Below are 16616 nucleotides of genomic sequence, written 5' to 3' on the forward strand. Positions count from 1 at the left end.
TTTCACAAAATAAAATAAATATGAACTCAAAAACGGAGTCATCCATTTGACAACACACTTTATCTGAAGCCACATGATTGAGGCTTCAGATAAAGTGTGTTGTCACATCATGATGATTGTATAGTGTAAAGCATGATATGACAGTGAGGATGATGTGTATGGATATTATTAGTTGGGAAAATGTTTCCTTTATTTTACAGATTATATTAATTTGAGACAGAACAACAAAAAATGTGATAAAATGAGATACAATTAAAACTAAAAAGGTAAAAGATTAAAACCTTTACACTTAAAATGATTACACATAGGATCAAAAGTTACTACTTTTTACATACTTCAACATGCAATTTAAAAAAAAAATGCATACTGTGAATGATATAAAGCTGTGTTAATTGATTAACAGGAAGCTATTAAAACATTTGTGGTGATAAAAACAAATGACACGTAAAGAAGAAAATGATAAATAACAATGATGGGATAAATTAGGTTCAAAAGAGGTTCAAATGCATGTTTGAAATAATTCAAACATTGTAAAAACGGTTACAATCAATGATTAAACTGCATGTGAATTAACGTTTTATGTTGAAATGTATTCACCGGATGTGTGATGTTCTACATTAACTCTTCATTGACAGCGGTCAACTAATCCAAGTGTCAGTGCGGGGACAAACCCAGCAGACAGCAAAGGACCCCGGTCTGCAGCAGCACATCCAGGAGTGACTGAGAGCTCTTCCCTCACTTTGCTTTAGTTTCCTTCTCTGAAAGGCAGACAGCGACACTCGGGGGGAAAACACGGAGGAAGGACCTGAGGAGAGTATTAAAGCGACTGAAGCTCTCAGTTTCCCGAGTCTCTCTCTCTCCTCTGCTCACCTTATCATGGCTTCAACGACCTGCACCAGGTTCACCGATGAGTACCAGCTGTACGAGGAGCTGGGAAAGTGAGTTTTGTTCATTTTTCTAAATATTTTTATTAGAAATATGTTGTGAAGTTGACGTTAAAGTAGTCCCGCAGTGTTTTCATTGTCCGTGATTCACTAAAATCTCCGACAGAGCCCTCCGCCTACCTGTTCCTACCTGGATAGACTCCCATTCAGCAAACTGCTCATAACAACCCCGCGAAAATGAAAAAGGAACAAACCACTTACTTAACCTCCCTGACTCATGCTGTCATGTTTATCTGAACTTTTTTTTTGACTCGACTCTCCCACTTTACTGTGCGTGTTTGTCAGAGGAAAATTGTCTGTTGAAAAAGTTAAACATTTTTTTAACCAGAAGCACCGCCTGGTGTGTTGTTAGTAATGCTGGGCGATATGGACTAAACCAAATATCACGATATTATTCACCAAATACCGCGATATTGCTATGGCGACAGTATTGTAGGGATACCTGCTGGTGTTTTTTACACAATATCACACAATACTTTTGATACATTTATATCAGTAATGTGGATATAATGACTAATTGGGTGAAGGCAAATAATAGGACAGCTAGAAAAAGTCATATCATCACTTTTATTGTAATGCAATGTATCACAATTTCACGATTAGGGCTGGGTATCCTTAAAAAAAATTACAATACCAGTATCAATCCAGGTACCCTTAAAGTGATGCTGATACCAACTGAGTATTTCATTTGATACCCATCATGTGAATAGAAGCATTCAGTTGCATAAAATGCCACCACACCTCCACATCTAAATGGTTTAATTTTTACAACTCAAATTCACCACAACTTCACCAGTAAGAAGGGTTGTAGCTGCTGTGGCAGTGGGCCAATCACACGTGACATTAAATTGAAGAAGTTACCTTTATTGGCTGTGAGCAAGTCCATAAGAAATAGTCATATTTTCTATATCTGGGTGCAGAAAGGATCGATTGCAGGTATTGTAGTATCGATTTATTTTGGTCGATACCTTAAATATTAAGTACCGATACCCAGCCCTAATCACAATATTACAATATCCAAAATTGAAGACGATATCTATCCTAATAGCATGATATCTATACAATACGGACATATTGTACCCGTCTTCTCACCAGGTGGGACCGGGGCCTTCTCTGTCCAGGCCCCCCTAGTTAATGGAACTTGCTGCCTGAGTATCTCAGTTAAACAGAATCAGTTTCACTTCTTAAAACTTATGAAAAGGCCTTCTTATAGTTTCACTGACTGTATACCTCGTCCTTTTTATGTTTTAAATTCTATAGTCTCTATTTCATGGTGTCTCTTTTTATGTTTTACTTGATTATATGGAAAGCACTTTGTAACGTTGTTTTGAAAAGTGCTATATAAATAAAGTTGTTGGGCAGCCCTAGCTGGAAGTCATGCCGAATATAAAAATAGCACATGATAACTTGTCAGTAGTTTTAAGTTTTGTTGCTATGGCATGTAACACTGTACACATGCAAGATCATTTAAAAATAAGCATAAATGTGAATGGAATTTGGTGTTGGTGTCATTGACAATAGAGATTATTGTTAATATAAAAATAGCCTCTGAATCAGCTGTAGTGTAATGATATCCACCTTGAATTAGACTGTGACTATGACATGATTCACATTAACAACTGAGTGTTTCCCAGTCATTTTGGCCTGTCTTTGCAGAAGTTTCCGCCCTTTTTATGCATAAGCGGGGGTTGAAATTCCTCAGTGGTTTGCCTAGAGTTCACACACAAATGGAGTGTTCAAAATGACACCATCTCTGCTTCTCCTACAATGTCAGTCTGTTTTCTGTGAATTTTTGAAAATGCCAAAATGAGCTTACACACTAACTGTGGTTTTTAGTTAGGTTCGGGAAGGCCTGGCTCTACTTTTTTAGCTCGACCTCAGCTTAAATCTCTCAGTTCAGTTTGTCATTGTAATTGAGTGCACAGAGCACAGCCAGTCATATTGAAAGATAAATCACAGTGGAGGACTATGAGCTGATGCACACCAATCTTTTCTCACATTGACTAAGCACCAACAATCCCATCAGTCATTTCCCCAATCGCTGTTCAGGTTGTTGCCTCTGTCCACTAGTTCTCTGGAGGTTTATTGAATGTTCACCTTGAAGGAAAAGTCTTGTAATGGCACAATCCACTTCGGAATTAAAGTCTTGGTAGTCCGGCTGCATATTTTTATTTTAAGTAAGACTTCAGAAAGGTGAGCTGAATTAGTCCTCTACCTGTCAGGTATGTCAGCATTTTTGTACTCTTGACTTAACGTTCCTGTTCAAATCTGTTCTTGTTCTCCAGGTATGCAGAGCAGTGCTACACATGACATGCCGACACTTGCTGGCATCCTTAAATGCATTCTTTATTTACATACCTTTACATAATGAATACTACTTCAAGGCAATATGCTGCCAGTTTCAATAAAGCATATAGAAAAATCTTTATCAGAGCATTGTTGGGACTTCAGGTGTCATTTTATATCGCAGTGTGCATCTAAATAGCTTAGATTGGAATTAAACTTTTGGTCAATCCAGTGAATTCAATACCTGACATTGATCGATTGGTCGATCAGTTGTTTGATCTATAGAATGTCAGAAAATGGTGAAATGTGTCGATCAGACCCAAGATGACATTCACAGATGTCTTGTTTTTTCCTGACCAACAGTCCACAACCCAAAGATGTTAAGTTTTCTCTAATCCAGAAAATATTCACATTTGAGAGGTTTGAATCAGAGAATTTGGACATTTTTTTCCTTAAATGTCTCCAAATGACTAACCAATAATCAAAACAGCTGTTAATTTAACAGCTGGCAACTAATCGATTGATTAATGTTCAAATCCTATTAAAACCAATACACCTTTTTCACAGCAGACTATCTGACTTGTCATAGCAGGACAAGCACAGCTTACTAATAAGATGGATGATGGCTCCATTCTGTGTAAGTGTGTCTTACAGTAAGTCATGACAGTGTGACAGGACCACGAAATTGAATTCAACTGTTTTTCATTCAGTTTTGTGTTTTTCCTGCTGTCACATGTCAGAATGTGTGAACAAAGGGCCTATACTGCCAGCTGTGAGCTAGAGACACTAAAGCCACAGTCCACCTACACAGGTGTTTTCACTCATGTTTGATTGATTGGACTCTTCTTCTGCTGGGTGTGTACAAGCCTCAGACATCCAGGAGGTCAGAAGCTTTTAAAATAATCGGTGTAATGCTCTCACTATAAGAAAAAAAAGAAATATGGCTGCCCTTGATTGATTGATTGATTGATTGATTGGTGGATTTGATTTATTTTATGACCAAATGTTTTATTGAATTTTTTTTTTTTATAGAAACCGCAAAGGGGGATATGCGCAAAAATAATAACTGAGAAAATAAAATATATATTAATGTCGAGGAAACTCTTCATAAAACACATTACAAGCAGTATTTAAGTTAAAAAGCAGAAACAATTAAAAAAAGGTAAAAAATAAACAAATACAAAGATAACCAATTATATATATCCAGGTATGTATCAGCCAATGGGGTATCTGGGTTTGGGTATATGGTCATGTGACTCAAGACCAAAAAAAGGAAGAAAAAACAACAACAAAACCCCCCCCAAAAAACACCCAACCACAGTATGGGGGGAAAAAGCACCAAGTATAATAACACACAGTGACTGGGGATTTACACTGTTAGTTACCAGGACTATTGATCACTTTTTATTTCAAGGGTTAACATTTGAAAGTGAAAATCACTTATTTCTAGAACAACCAAACAATCAATTTCATTGCAAAAATCTCTGTAGATTTTTAAACCTGTTCCACTTGGGGGAGAAAAAAAACTTGACTTCCATACAACCTTTCATATTTAAGAGCTCATGTGTAAAAAGAACTTAATTCATTATTCAACTAGAGGCACTTTACAAGAGCTCAGACTGGCCCTGGTGTTATAGTTATATTGAGTATGGACTACTGTTATCTGATATCACAAATATTGAGGAGCGTGCTCATTGACAATATTGCACATATGATGCGTGAATATTTAATAAAAAACAGTGACTGATTCCTGACTCTTGTGTGTTCTGTAGGGGAGCGTTCTCTGTGGTGAGGAGGTGCATGAAGATTTCCACTGGGCAGGAATACGCCGCCAAAATAATCAATACCAAGAAACTTTCTGCCAGGGGTGAGTAACCTTTTGCACGTACTGTACCAGCGTTGTATGTAAATTGTATAGAAACTGCAGAAAAGTAGTTCCATTTTTTTTTAAAAACACGCTGCTATCCTCGCTTATTTTCGCTCGCAATTCACATTCAAGGCTTCTCATCTACCTGTGGACATCCAACATGAGTGATTGACTTGCAGTGTGATGCAGATGTGAAGGACACATTTATTGTATTCATATTTAAAGCATTAATATATTGAACATTGTACAAAATATTGTCAATCAGCAGCTTCTGTGCAAAATAATCTCATTTATCTCAGGCTGTGCATCTGTTTTATAAATAGATGGTTATTATCTATAGGTTGTTATGTAATGGTTTTACTGGTCAGGCCCACTTGAGATCAATTGGGCTGTATGTGGCCGTTAAACTAAAATCAGTTTGACACCCCTGTTTCAGACAGTGGCAGCAGGGCATTGTGGGACAGTCTCCGTGCTTCAAACTGTTCCTTTTGCAAACCCCAACTTCCTTTTTGACTGTACATATTTTTCTCACGCTTTCACCGGGTGTTTTTTTTCTTTTTTTCTTTTTTTTACTGGTAGTCATGTCTGTAGCAGGAGAGGAGGGGGGTGGTCGGGTTCCACATGGTAGCATGCAACGCTAACCGCACATTACCAGTCACTTTCACTTTCACGCACTCCATCCCGTCTACACTCTCTGTAACTCCGATAATCAAAGTGGCACCGACACCAAGCAGGCCAGCAGCTTTTTTTTGTGTGTGACTCATTTCATATGAACCACAGTCCGCTGATTTGCAATGAGCTGTACGTGACTCACACCGCCGCCTTTCACATTAACACACAGGAGCCGTGTGTGCTGGCACAGCTGAGAGAGAGAAACTCCTCTTCCATCCAGGCAGCGGTGTGCCCCACAGATTCCTTTATTTTCCTCTCCCCCTCACCTTTATTTTCATTATTCTCTCTATCATTATCTGTGCGGGCGTGGGCCGAGGCTCCCGCTGTCCACTGATTGATCCCAACCAAAAGACCCTAATGGGGTGCATGATACACAATTACACAAAAGGAGATAGGCTTGAAAAGACTGACGGTGACGGGCGGGAGATAGATAGCAGATGCAGCGTCTCATGGGGGGGAAAGCAGAGCAAGGTGTGTGTGGGTGTATTTGTATGTGTGTGTGTGTGTGTGTGTGTGTGTGTGGGGGGGGGGGGGGGTCCTCACAGATGTAACAGCTGCGTGAAGAAAAGCAAAACGTGGCGTACGTGTGATTTCAAAAAAACCCTCACAATGAAAAAAAGTAAAAAAAAAAAAAGAGAGAAGAATGGCTCAATGATGCAACATCTCCATAGACTGAAAAACTGAAAGTCATTGCCCCCCCCCTCCCACCTCCTGTCCAATTGTTGCTGCCTTCAGAGGTGAGAGGAGAAGCTGAACGGCGGAGGAGAGGAGAAAGAGAGGAGGTCGGGAGGTTTTTATAGAAAGGAAGTCCGTGATTGATTCCACACTCAAGATTGCTTTGGCCTTCGCTGAGCACAACCCCCCCCCCCCCCCCCCGAAACACACTCCGTCACCTGAAGGAGAAAGTGTGAGTGAAACAGAAAGAGGAGGTGTGTGTGTGTGTGATGCTGTGGTGTTTGTTCAAGGTGAAATCTGACTTTTTCCAGCCAGTAATTTAAAAAAAATTGCACCTCGTTATATTTGACTTTTATCTGGCGTGACTTCAAGGCTACACATGTGCGTTTAAGATAATTCAGGTTTACTTATAACTAATAAGATTTTGGTCTCCAGGTTCACTGCTGAGATGTAAGAACGCAGCTAGATCATTAAAAATAAGTCCAACAGTTCAAGAAACACGACTCCACAAGACCAGACAGTTATATATATATATGAAAGCCCGACCAATATATCAGTCAGCTGATATTGTCGGCCGATATTGGCGTATCACAGATATATTGGTATTGGCGAAAATGTTGTATGATATGTATATATTTTTAAGTTCTAGAGGCAGCATTTTAGGTATATTTGATCCTTTTTCTTAATTCAAGTTTGATATACGCATATGTTTTTTTGTTTTGTATGTTTTTTTTATTCATAGTTAATTATAATTATTGATTTCCCAGAAGTGTTTACCGTCATTTTATACACTAAAGTTGATTGTTAAACTGCAATATATCAATATCAATCACATATCTTTGTTATGTTTGATAACTACATTTGAGGCATCATTGCAAAAAAATGTGTGTGTATTTATATATTCTATACATATAACATTATCGGCCAATATATCCATCAGATTTTTTTTAAATCTCTAATATCAGTATCGGCCCCTAAAATCCAGTATCGGTCGGGCCCTAGTAAACATCCTGTATATGTGTATAAACACTGAGCTTTCCTCTGTAGTGAGGAAGTATTACAGACATTTTAGGTGAGCTCAGTCAAATAAAGCGGTTTAGATAAACTGGCTTTACTGTTCCTGTATTTCCAGATCTCAGCATTTGATGAGGCATACAGTCTAAAGCATGAGCAGGTTCCAGATCAAGTCAAAACGAGTCCTAAGTACACTCAAAACCAACATAAAGGATCCTAATTTTGCATTATTTTCCAAAGCCAGAGCTCCAAATTACTACACTGAGGAAAAACAATATAACTATACTGCAAAGTAAATATTCAGGCTAACAATTGAAATGTTTTTGTATGTAGACACACATGTAAACTGATTATGTGGTTGTAACATGTGAAAAACACAACAGTGCAGACCAGTAAATGGCAGACTTTACAACAGCATCTCCAGTCTGCTAGATCATGTGATTGAGACAAGTCTGAAATAACTGGACTGAGACCAGACTTGAATACTACAGTCATGTGATAATTACAGTGTCCTCCTAACTGATAGAAAAAGATGACCCAAACCATGAAAATCAAATCCAAGTTATAAAAAAAACAGAATTCCCGAACTGAAAAGAAAGAAAGAAAAAAAACGCTGTTTTTTTTTTAACCTTCTCTTTCTTTTTGCCATTGTTGTTCCTGCTGTGGCTTCTTCCCTCACCATGACAACCACAGCTTAGCTCACTGGTGGTCACACCCACACACCACAGTAGGAAAACAGCTAAAAAAATGTCCTAACAGCCCGAAAAACCAAATACAGTAAAACAGAAGCTGATGACCTACCACATTTCTAGCTTAATCTGTTGATTTTAAAGGGGAAGTCCAGTAATGGTCCACATCTGAATGTTTCTCCAGGTGTTGAATGTGTGGGAAAATTAGTTTTGTGTCCTCCAGAGGGAGCTGTGTGAAATTTGACAAATTGCCTCTAGTGATGTCACTTGAGTCAGCGTCAGTTGAGCTTTGCAAATGAGCCCACTACTAGCAATGACACACCCAAACCTCTAACCAAACTGTCAGGGGTTAAGTTACATTGTTGGTAGTGTAGGAAGGAAGAAGAACAAATGGAAATATCCCTGCTTCTGCTGTATCAGTGTTGATCCTTTCAAAATAAAACGTGAGTCCAATAATGTTAGAGGACAGTCTAATTTCATATCATATGGTCAAATCAAGAAAAACCACCATAATCCAGCTTCCAGGAGTTTCACATGACAGCATTGAAGAGCCAGATGAGAGACAGCACTGAAGGCCCGTTCTGCCTCCAGGCAAAGCGTTGGGGGCAGATACAGTAGCGTACTGTTTGACCGGCTGATAGATATTGAAGCAGACAGGCTGATCTGAAGGTCACGTTCAGCCAGGGGAAACCCCAGAGTCGCTGCCAACACTGCTGCCAGCACTGCTACGTGATGAGAAATCCTAAACAGGAAGCTCCATCTCATCGGAGAGGATTTATGTGAGGCTTTTCATTACAACATCGGAAAGACTTTATATCATATTTTAGATCCTCATCTGTTTGTGGGCACCTTTGCTTCATCTCGCTTTAACAGTGAGATTACATATTTGTTATACACCGTAGTGTCTGATTCCATCTCTAGAACCTATAGAGGATATTGTGTGAATGTATTAGTGCCACCAGTTGAAGTACCCTGTCAGAATATATTACAGCAAAGGCACAGTCCAAGGTTACCTTTCTACCCAGGAGAACCAGGAAGTGGGTCGCTGATATGTAGATAGAACTTGGATTGAGAGCAGCATTGGAGTGACTCCTTAGGCTGAAGCCTCTAACTGACCGGGTGTAGAATATGTCAGTTTCTATAATGATACAACAAGAATTCCTAAAATAAAGCCAGATATGTATTCATTCAGAAAACGGCAGCACTTAGGAGCTGTTTCGAATTCTGAGTCAAGCTCCATGGTATGTCGTTGCCTGGGAAACTCTTGGTGGTGTAGCTTCATTAAGGAATAGGACAGTGCATGATGTGTGTGTGAGTTGAGTGAGGTTATGGTTTACAATGCGGATAGAAATCCAGTATTGAAAATGTTCAAATATGGATATTAAGGCTGCAACTAACTACTGTTTTCATGATCAATTAATTTTTCTTGATTAATTGATGGATTGTTTGAGTCAGATGTCAGAAAATGGTGTAAAAATGTCCATCTTAATTTCTCAGATCCTAAAATGACATCTTCAAATGTCTTGTTTTGTCAGTTTGGAGGTTGTTGCAGCTCTACTGGGAAGTTGGAACTAAATGGGTCCCAACAAGAGTACTGTGTTGTAGGTGGATTTGGGTGTAAAGGTTGACTGTTAGCTTACTGTTAGCTTAACAACTATACAGGACAAATGTAGCTTCAGGTCCTGGGTTGGGGTTGGTTCATAAATGTGGCAGTACCAGTCACATTCAGTGTTTTACTAATATTCTAACCATCTCTCAGATGACTGTGTGTAATATCAAACATGTTGATATAAACTCATAGTGATGAACCAAGGGAACATTTTTACAGCACTTTGTTGTAGTGTCTTCCAACTCATTTTGCAACTTTACTGTTACTTTATTTTATGCTTATTTTCATTACCGATTCATCTGCTGAATATGATCTTGACCAGTGGATTGATTGTTTGCACTTTATAACATCTGAAAACACTCAAAATGTTGTCAATAAATGTCCTGTTTTGCCTAAGCAACAGTCTAAAACCCACATAAATTACATTTACTGTAACAGCCAATTTAACCATTTAAGAAGCTGGAACAGTCACAGTTGGCTTTTTTTGTGAATTTGTCTAACTCATATTTAATAGTCGAATAATCAAATAAGTAGCAACTCTAATAAGGAGAGTAAATGTTCAACAGGTGCACACAAGTCGCCATAGCAACCACTTATTGTTCAATATTTCCTGATCTTAATTAGTTTATAATGTTTTTATAGGCCTGATTTTGTTAAGACAAGTTTAAACATTCATGTACAGAGAAGTTTGGCATATAACTGTATGTTGAAAAGGAATTTGTAAAAAACATTGTAATAAACATTTTCAGTTCTGAAAGAAAGTTATAAAAAAGAAGTATGATAAATAAGTTTGTATTTTCTTACTGAGGAAAACATAGTGGCAATGTTTTTTATTTAACACTGCTTTTAAAAATTCAAATTTGAAGTTGAAATATTGAAGTTAAGGTTGTGTGTCCCCCCCACACAGACACACAACCTCAAAATAACAGCTCTAATACTTGGACAAGCACAGAACATGTATCTGAAACATTATCCAGATGTAGTGAAGTGAAAGCCTGTCTCCCTGTATGAAGGGAAAACTAGGGCAGTGGTTAAACACAGACCTAGTGATGCTTGGACTCGGTGGAGTGGAAATGATCACTTGACAAACCCACCAGGCTGTGGAAAAGCCAGCTATGGTTCGGGAGCCAGCCATTCTGTCGTTTCTTTTTTTTTTTTTGTTGCTTCTGGAAAATACCCTAGGCCCCAGCCGCTCACGCTCTTCATTCCCATGGAAACAAAAGACACGGAGAGCTATATATAGTCTGTGGGGTAATCTGGGCGTTGAAGTATATTACAGACTTTGTTATGTTAATTATGCAAGTGCATGATGCTGTTAGTGTACTAGGAGTCAGTCAGCTAACACATTTAGCTAAACAATCAACAATAATATGATTTTTTTTGTCTTATTTGTTTAAACACACACACGCACACAGAGACACACACCAAAACTGTAGCTCAGCATGTCCGAGCCAACTGTTCTTGATATCAGCTGTGAACCCGGCGACAGGGGTGGTGACCTGTTCCTTGACCTTGTGGTTTATATCAAGACTGGGTCAGTGGTACCTAAATCCCTCCTGCCACTACTCTTTTGTTCACACACACATAAATACCCCACACACACCCATGCCTCACACACACACACACACACACACACACATATAAAGAGTGCCTAAATAAAGTGCTCCATCAGAGGTGTGCTTTGCCAGCGGCTGGCTTAGTAGCTAACGTCAGGGGCTCAAGAAGCCATTTACACAATGCCCTGCAAAGACCAGACATGAAAGAGATGGATCAAGGAAGAGATACAGATGGCTGTGTGTGTGTGTGTGTGTGTGTGTGTGTGTGTGTGTGTGTGTGTGTGTGTGTGTGTGTGTGTGTGTGTGTGTGTGTGTGTGTGTGTGTGTGTGTGTGTGTGTGTGTGTGTGTGTGTGTGTGTGTGTGTGTGTGTGTGTGTGTGTGTGTGCGCTTATAAAGGGGAAAGCGACATGTGAAAAGAATCAGTGTGTACAGTGTAAATGGCATTTGAATGTCTAGTCATTGTGTAGCACAGCTCGTCCCTCGGGTCCTCGGGGTCGACCCATATGGCCTCTGATTTGGAGGACCCGCATCTGTTTGTACAGACCCTGCTGACACAAGCATAAATGATGAGTCAGTAACCCGTAGGAGGATATCTGTATTTCTGTCACCACTTAAATAGTCTGTCTCTCATGCCTTAAGTGTGTCCACTGACCCTAATTGCTGTTGTCAAAGAGCGTAAGCTGTTGGCACTTAACATCCGACACCATCTTCTCATAACTCATTCATTATTTTTGCCATATAGTTTTATTGGGAATCTTTATTAAATAAATGTTAAATACAATGTACAAATCTGTATTCCAAAATTGTTTCCCCCTTTTTTTTTGGCATGTTAAGACAGAAATAATACAACACCTTCCTGCAACCCTCCCACCCTACCCATCTCAAACTCTCAGGAGACAGAAAAGTAAACACATACATACAAAAAACTATATAAAATAAATAAAACACACACACAAGAAGTACATAAAATGAAATGGGGAGAGAAGTACAATAAGAAGGATGCTCAAGGTGCCTACATCAAAGAATAGATGCATTGAGAATTAGTTGGGGTCCATAGAGGTAAGAGTATTAACATAAAAGATAATAGGCTGCCAACTTTTGTAGAAATTTGCAGTTGAACCTCTTAAGGAATATTTGATCTTTTCCAATGAGAGAAAAGACATTTAAGCCAAGACAATTAGCCAAACAGAAGCTAGATTTGGGCTTGCAAAAGCAATATCCACATCTTTTTGAATGAGACTGACTGGTATAAGGGGTACCCCGAAAATGGCTATCAAGGGGTAGGGTTCTAGTGTATCATTGTACCCTGAAACAACCTATTAACCCTAGGTTTTGTAAAATGAACTCTATGCAGGACCTTAAAGTCAGTTCAACTTAGACAGGCACATGAAGATGTAAAGTCGACCCTGACTAGTGCCTCTACCGCCACCATTTATCTGTCACATCAGTCTGAAGCTTTTTACCCCTAACCCCCGCAAGAGAGCTCACACTCGAGGATAATATAATATTAGGTCATACAAAATTCAGATCGTGCCTTAGGGAGAGAAAGCATCTTAATGACAAGAGAACCTGCTGGAAGCTGAGGGAAGGATGTAAAATATGTGCAAGCATAATTATGAGCTTGAAAATACTGGAACAAATGAGATCGGAGTAAATTATACTTAATGCACAAATCATTAAAAGTGGCAAATGAGCCCTATAAATATAAATCTGAGAAACGAGCCAAGTTTCTCTTTCTCTCTCTCTCTCTCCACCAAGTGAAAGCTGTATCTAAACTAGAGGTACGAAACAAGAAGTTGTTACAAATTGGCCTGCGTGGAGTGTGGCCAGAAAGTTTGAAATGTTGCCTGAATTGTTTCCGATTTATTTTCTTTTTTTTTTGTTAAAGAAGAAAAAAAGTAGAGTACAGCTGGGTTTCTAATGTATTAAGAGCAAGAACTCACAGGGGCACAGACCAGAGCCACTAGAGATGATGGGCGGGAAGAATGGTCCTGCATTACTCACCAATCAAGGTTGGTTTTCTAGAGGGGGATGGAGTGAGCAGTGTTGACACCTATATAACAGAAACTTGTGTGGGCCAATCAGGATGGTAGGGTACCTGATCCTGAACCTGAACTCGCTTTTACTGAGGTTTAACTTATAGCCTGTTGTCAAGGTTTGTAAAATATTGTCTACACGCTTACTTGGGTCTGGCATAAACCAAAAGGTCATCAGCATAGAGAGATACGTGATGTTCCAGTCCAGCTCTATAAATACCAGTGAAGAGTGGGGAGGATTTGAGAGCAATGGAAAGAGGTTCTATCGCTACAGCAAAGAGCAGGGGGGAGATTGGGCAACCTTGTCGAGTTCCTCTTGTTACAGGAAAGTAGACAGACATTTGAGAATTAGTTGTCACATAAGCAGTAGGGGCAGAGTATAAAAGATGTATAGAAGAAAGACCCAAAACATTTGCATCCAATTATTATAACCATTTCAGCAGTTTGAGAGGCATCAGGAGAAAGCACAATATTTTAAAAAGGCTTCTGATATTTGACAATAATTGCAGTCCTCTAACAAACCCTGTTTGATCTTCAGAAATGATGAAACTTCAAATGCCAGGCAAAAAACCAAGCAGCGTGCCAAAATCTTGGTTAGAAGCTTTACACCTGAATTTAACAAATGTATTGGCCTCCAGCTGATGTAATCTTCAGGGTTCTTATCTTTCTTGAGACTTAACAAAATTGAAGCTTGATTTAAAGTTGGGTGGAGTGAACCTTGTTTTAATGAATCATTAACAATGCCTAATAATAAAGGGGCAAGTAGGTGGGAAAACCTTTTGTAAAACTCAACCGGTCTATCTTGCATTAAATTAAGAGAAGTGGCTATCTTTTTTTAACTGCAAAGGTTTACAGAAATCCATTTTGTTATCAGATATTATAGAAGTGATATCTAAATTATGAAAAATCATCTATTGTAGTCTTGTAAACAGGTGGCTCAGATTTACAGGGATTAGAATTAAAGGAAGTGAAGATGGAGTGTGAGGAGTCAGAGGTGAGATATGACGTGAGAGGCTGACTGTTTAAGTTTGAGAGCTAAGAGGCTGAGCTTTATTCATACAATGTTCCTTTTAGTCTGTCTTAAAAGATATTCTGCTTTTCCTGTGGAGAGCAAGTCAAATTCAAATCTTTTGGTAAACAGGTCTGTACTGGTAGAGTTGGATTACTCCTTATGCTGAGAACCGTATCAGTCACCTCTTGGCCAATGTGTGCTGCAAGTTTCCCATAACAAAGATGGCAAAGTTGACTCAGACCTGTTAATCTCAACAAAAACACTTTTTTGAGACAAAACCGCAGAACTCTATCATTAGCTAGTAGCCAAGTATTGAACCTCCATTGTTCCCCAGTATAACCCTGTGTTTAGACAGCAAGCATGACAGATGTGGTTTTTTTCTTGTTTTAAACAACCTTAGTGGCCATTTGAGTATAGATATCTGAGTTTATGAGGCACACTTGAATGCACCATGATGTCCCACATGGTTTGCCATTCAAAATGATGTAGATTTCAGAGTTTACAAGGTGTATCTGAATGCAACATGGAGTCTCTTGTATTTAAAGTCTGTGGTCTGCACTATAAAAAACGATGCAGACGCACAATCGATCTTTAAGTGTTTACGTTTTTGAGTGGTGATAGCGTGACAGCGCCTCTCAAGTGCAGATGGCGTGACGTGACTACAGGGTAAAAGCTCAGAGAGAGAGAGGGAGAAAGCTCAGAGTAGAGTGTAGTGTGCAGCGGGGGAAAGGACAAATCGGTGCAAGTGTGTCCTCGTTTGTTTGGGAGAGAGAAAGCACAGCTCCAAACTTAGAAAATCAAATTGTGGAGGGCAAAATGTCATTGGGGCAGACCACCACCAATAAATGAATGTATGGGGAAACCCTGGTGTGCTCCTGCTTCTCCTGCAGAACCTTTCCTATCCATAATGTACCAGGAAGCCCCTGTTTCTGTGTCATGGACCAGTTTGTAGTGCATTTGTCTCAGCAGAATACAGTATAAGCTACAAACACATCTAATGTGTTACTGCTTGAACAAAGTGTGTGTTGACTCTTTTCCAATACCCCAGTATTTGTTTTGATACCAATGTGTTTGCAGCATCAATTATCAAACACTATCAAATACCAGGCGGTAATTCATAATTTTAGCAATTTGAGACCACATTTTATTTAAGCAAGGTTCCGATACAGCCATTTGTGTTTAGACATCTATTATCTTGGTGTACATTTTTTTTCTTAAATGTAACCCTCCCTATTATTTTTCCGTCTTTGACAACATAAGTATCTGTGTGAATAGCTGTCCGCATTGATATTTTGGGTGTGATTCCGCCCATGTTGGAAATTCTTCCTCTCATTTTCTGTCTGCTCTGACAATGTTTCACAGGGGGAAACAGATGGTTTGTTTTATCTCCTCTCTTTATTTTCTGTTAACTAAGGCTCTACAAGTCTTGAATGTATTTTTACACGGGCATCAAACCTCAGTGTGTTTAACCCTCTGATTGATTCAGCTGAGACTAAAGGCTCTGGAGCTCTTTTACTGTCTACTTTCAACTATCTCTTTTTTTTTTTTTTTAAGAAAGGGAAAGACAGTGAGAGAGATTTGAGGTCGAAATGCAACAATGAACATTAACAGTAGTCCGATGACAGAAGCGCGTACGTGTTTGTCTATTTGTAATAACTCACCCCCAGACTCCCTCCTCTTGTAACTGATGCACAGCTGCTCACGGCAGGCTCAAAATATCTCATTAGAATGACGCGAGGGAGCATGAAAAACAGAAATCAGGCTGCCATGTAATAGAGCAACTGTCAGCGGGAGCGGAGGACTCCCCAGTCCTCGGCGAAAAGGTATTTTCATCTCCGCGTGCCTAATTTCACCATCAGTCAATTGGCAGGAGAAAGACTTATCATTCCACTCTGCCTCTTTTTAAATGGTGATTAATGTTATTTCCTTCTGAGCTCTGGCTCAATGTGTTCAAGCTGAAAGGATGAGTAAGTGAGAGAGAGTGATGAAGGTAATAATAAATAAATGGGGGACAAAAACAGCATCAAACCTATATGATATAAGATAAACACATGCAGTAGAATCAGATGGAAAGCTGCATTAAAAACAGGAAATATGTTTTTTTTTTCTGTTGTGGAATTACTCAACCAGCTACAAGGCCTTTTTTTGCCATGTGTAACTGACTGTATCCCATGAGATGTATAAGTTGTTTTTAATGCTTAGTTGGTAGGCAGCAGATGGCAGGTATACTGACTGTTGATGATGAAATACGTTGG

At 39.1% G+C, this 16616-nt stretch overlaps 1 protein-coding gene across 1 annotated transcript in view; it reads left to right on the forward strand.

Annotated features, from left to right (window-relative positions):
* The first annotated feature begins 797 nt into the window (after positions 1–797).
* Positions 798–16616, forward strand: part of camk2d1 (calcium/calmodulin-dependent protein kinase (CaM kinase) II delta 1) — a 100831-nt gene continuing 85012 nt past the window's right edge. Inside the window, exons 1-2 of the mRNA XM_062444330.1 lie at positions 798–938; positions 5003–5097. Of these exons, the coding sequence (XP_062300314.1) occupies positions 877–938; positions 5003–5097 (157 nt within the window). The 5' untranslated portion in view covers positions 798–876. The remainder of the gene's footprint in view (positions 939–5002; positions 5098–16616) is intronic.

This window comes from Scomber scombrus, chromosome 23, assembly GCF_963691925.1.
Source record: "Scomber scombrus chromosome 23, fScoSco1.1, whole genome shotgun sequence".
Classification (NCBI taxonomy): domain Eukaryota; kingdom Metazoa; phylum Chordata; class Actinopteri; order Scombriformes; family Scombridae; genus Scomber; species Scomber scombrus.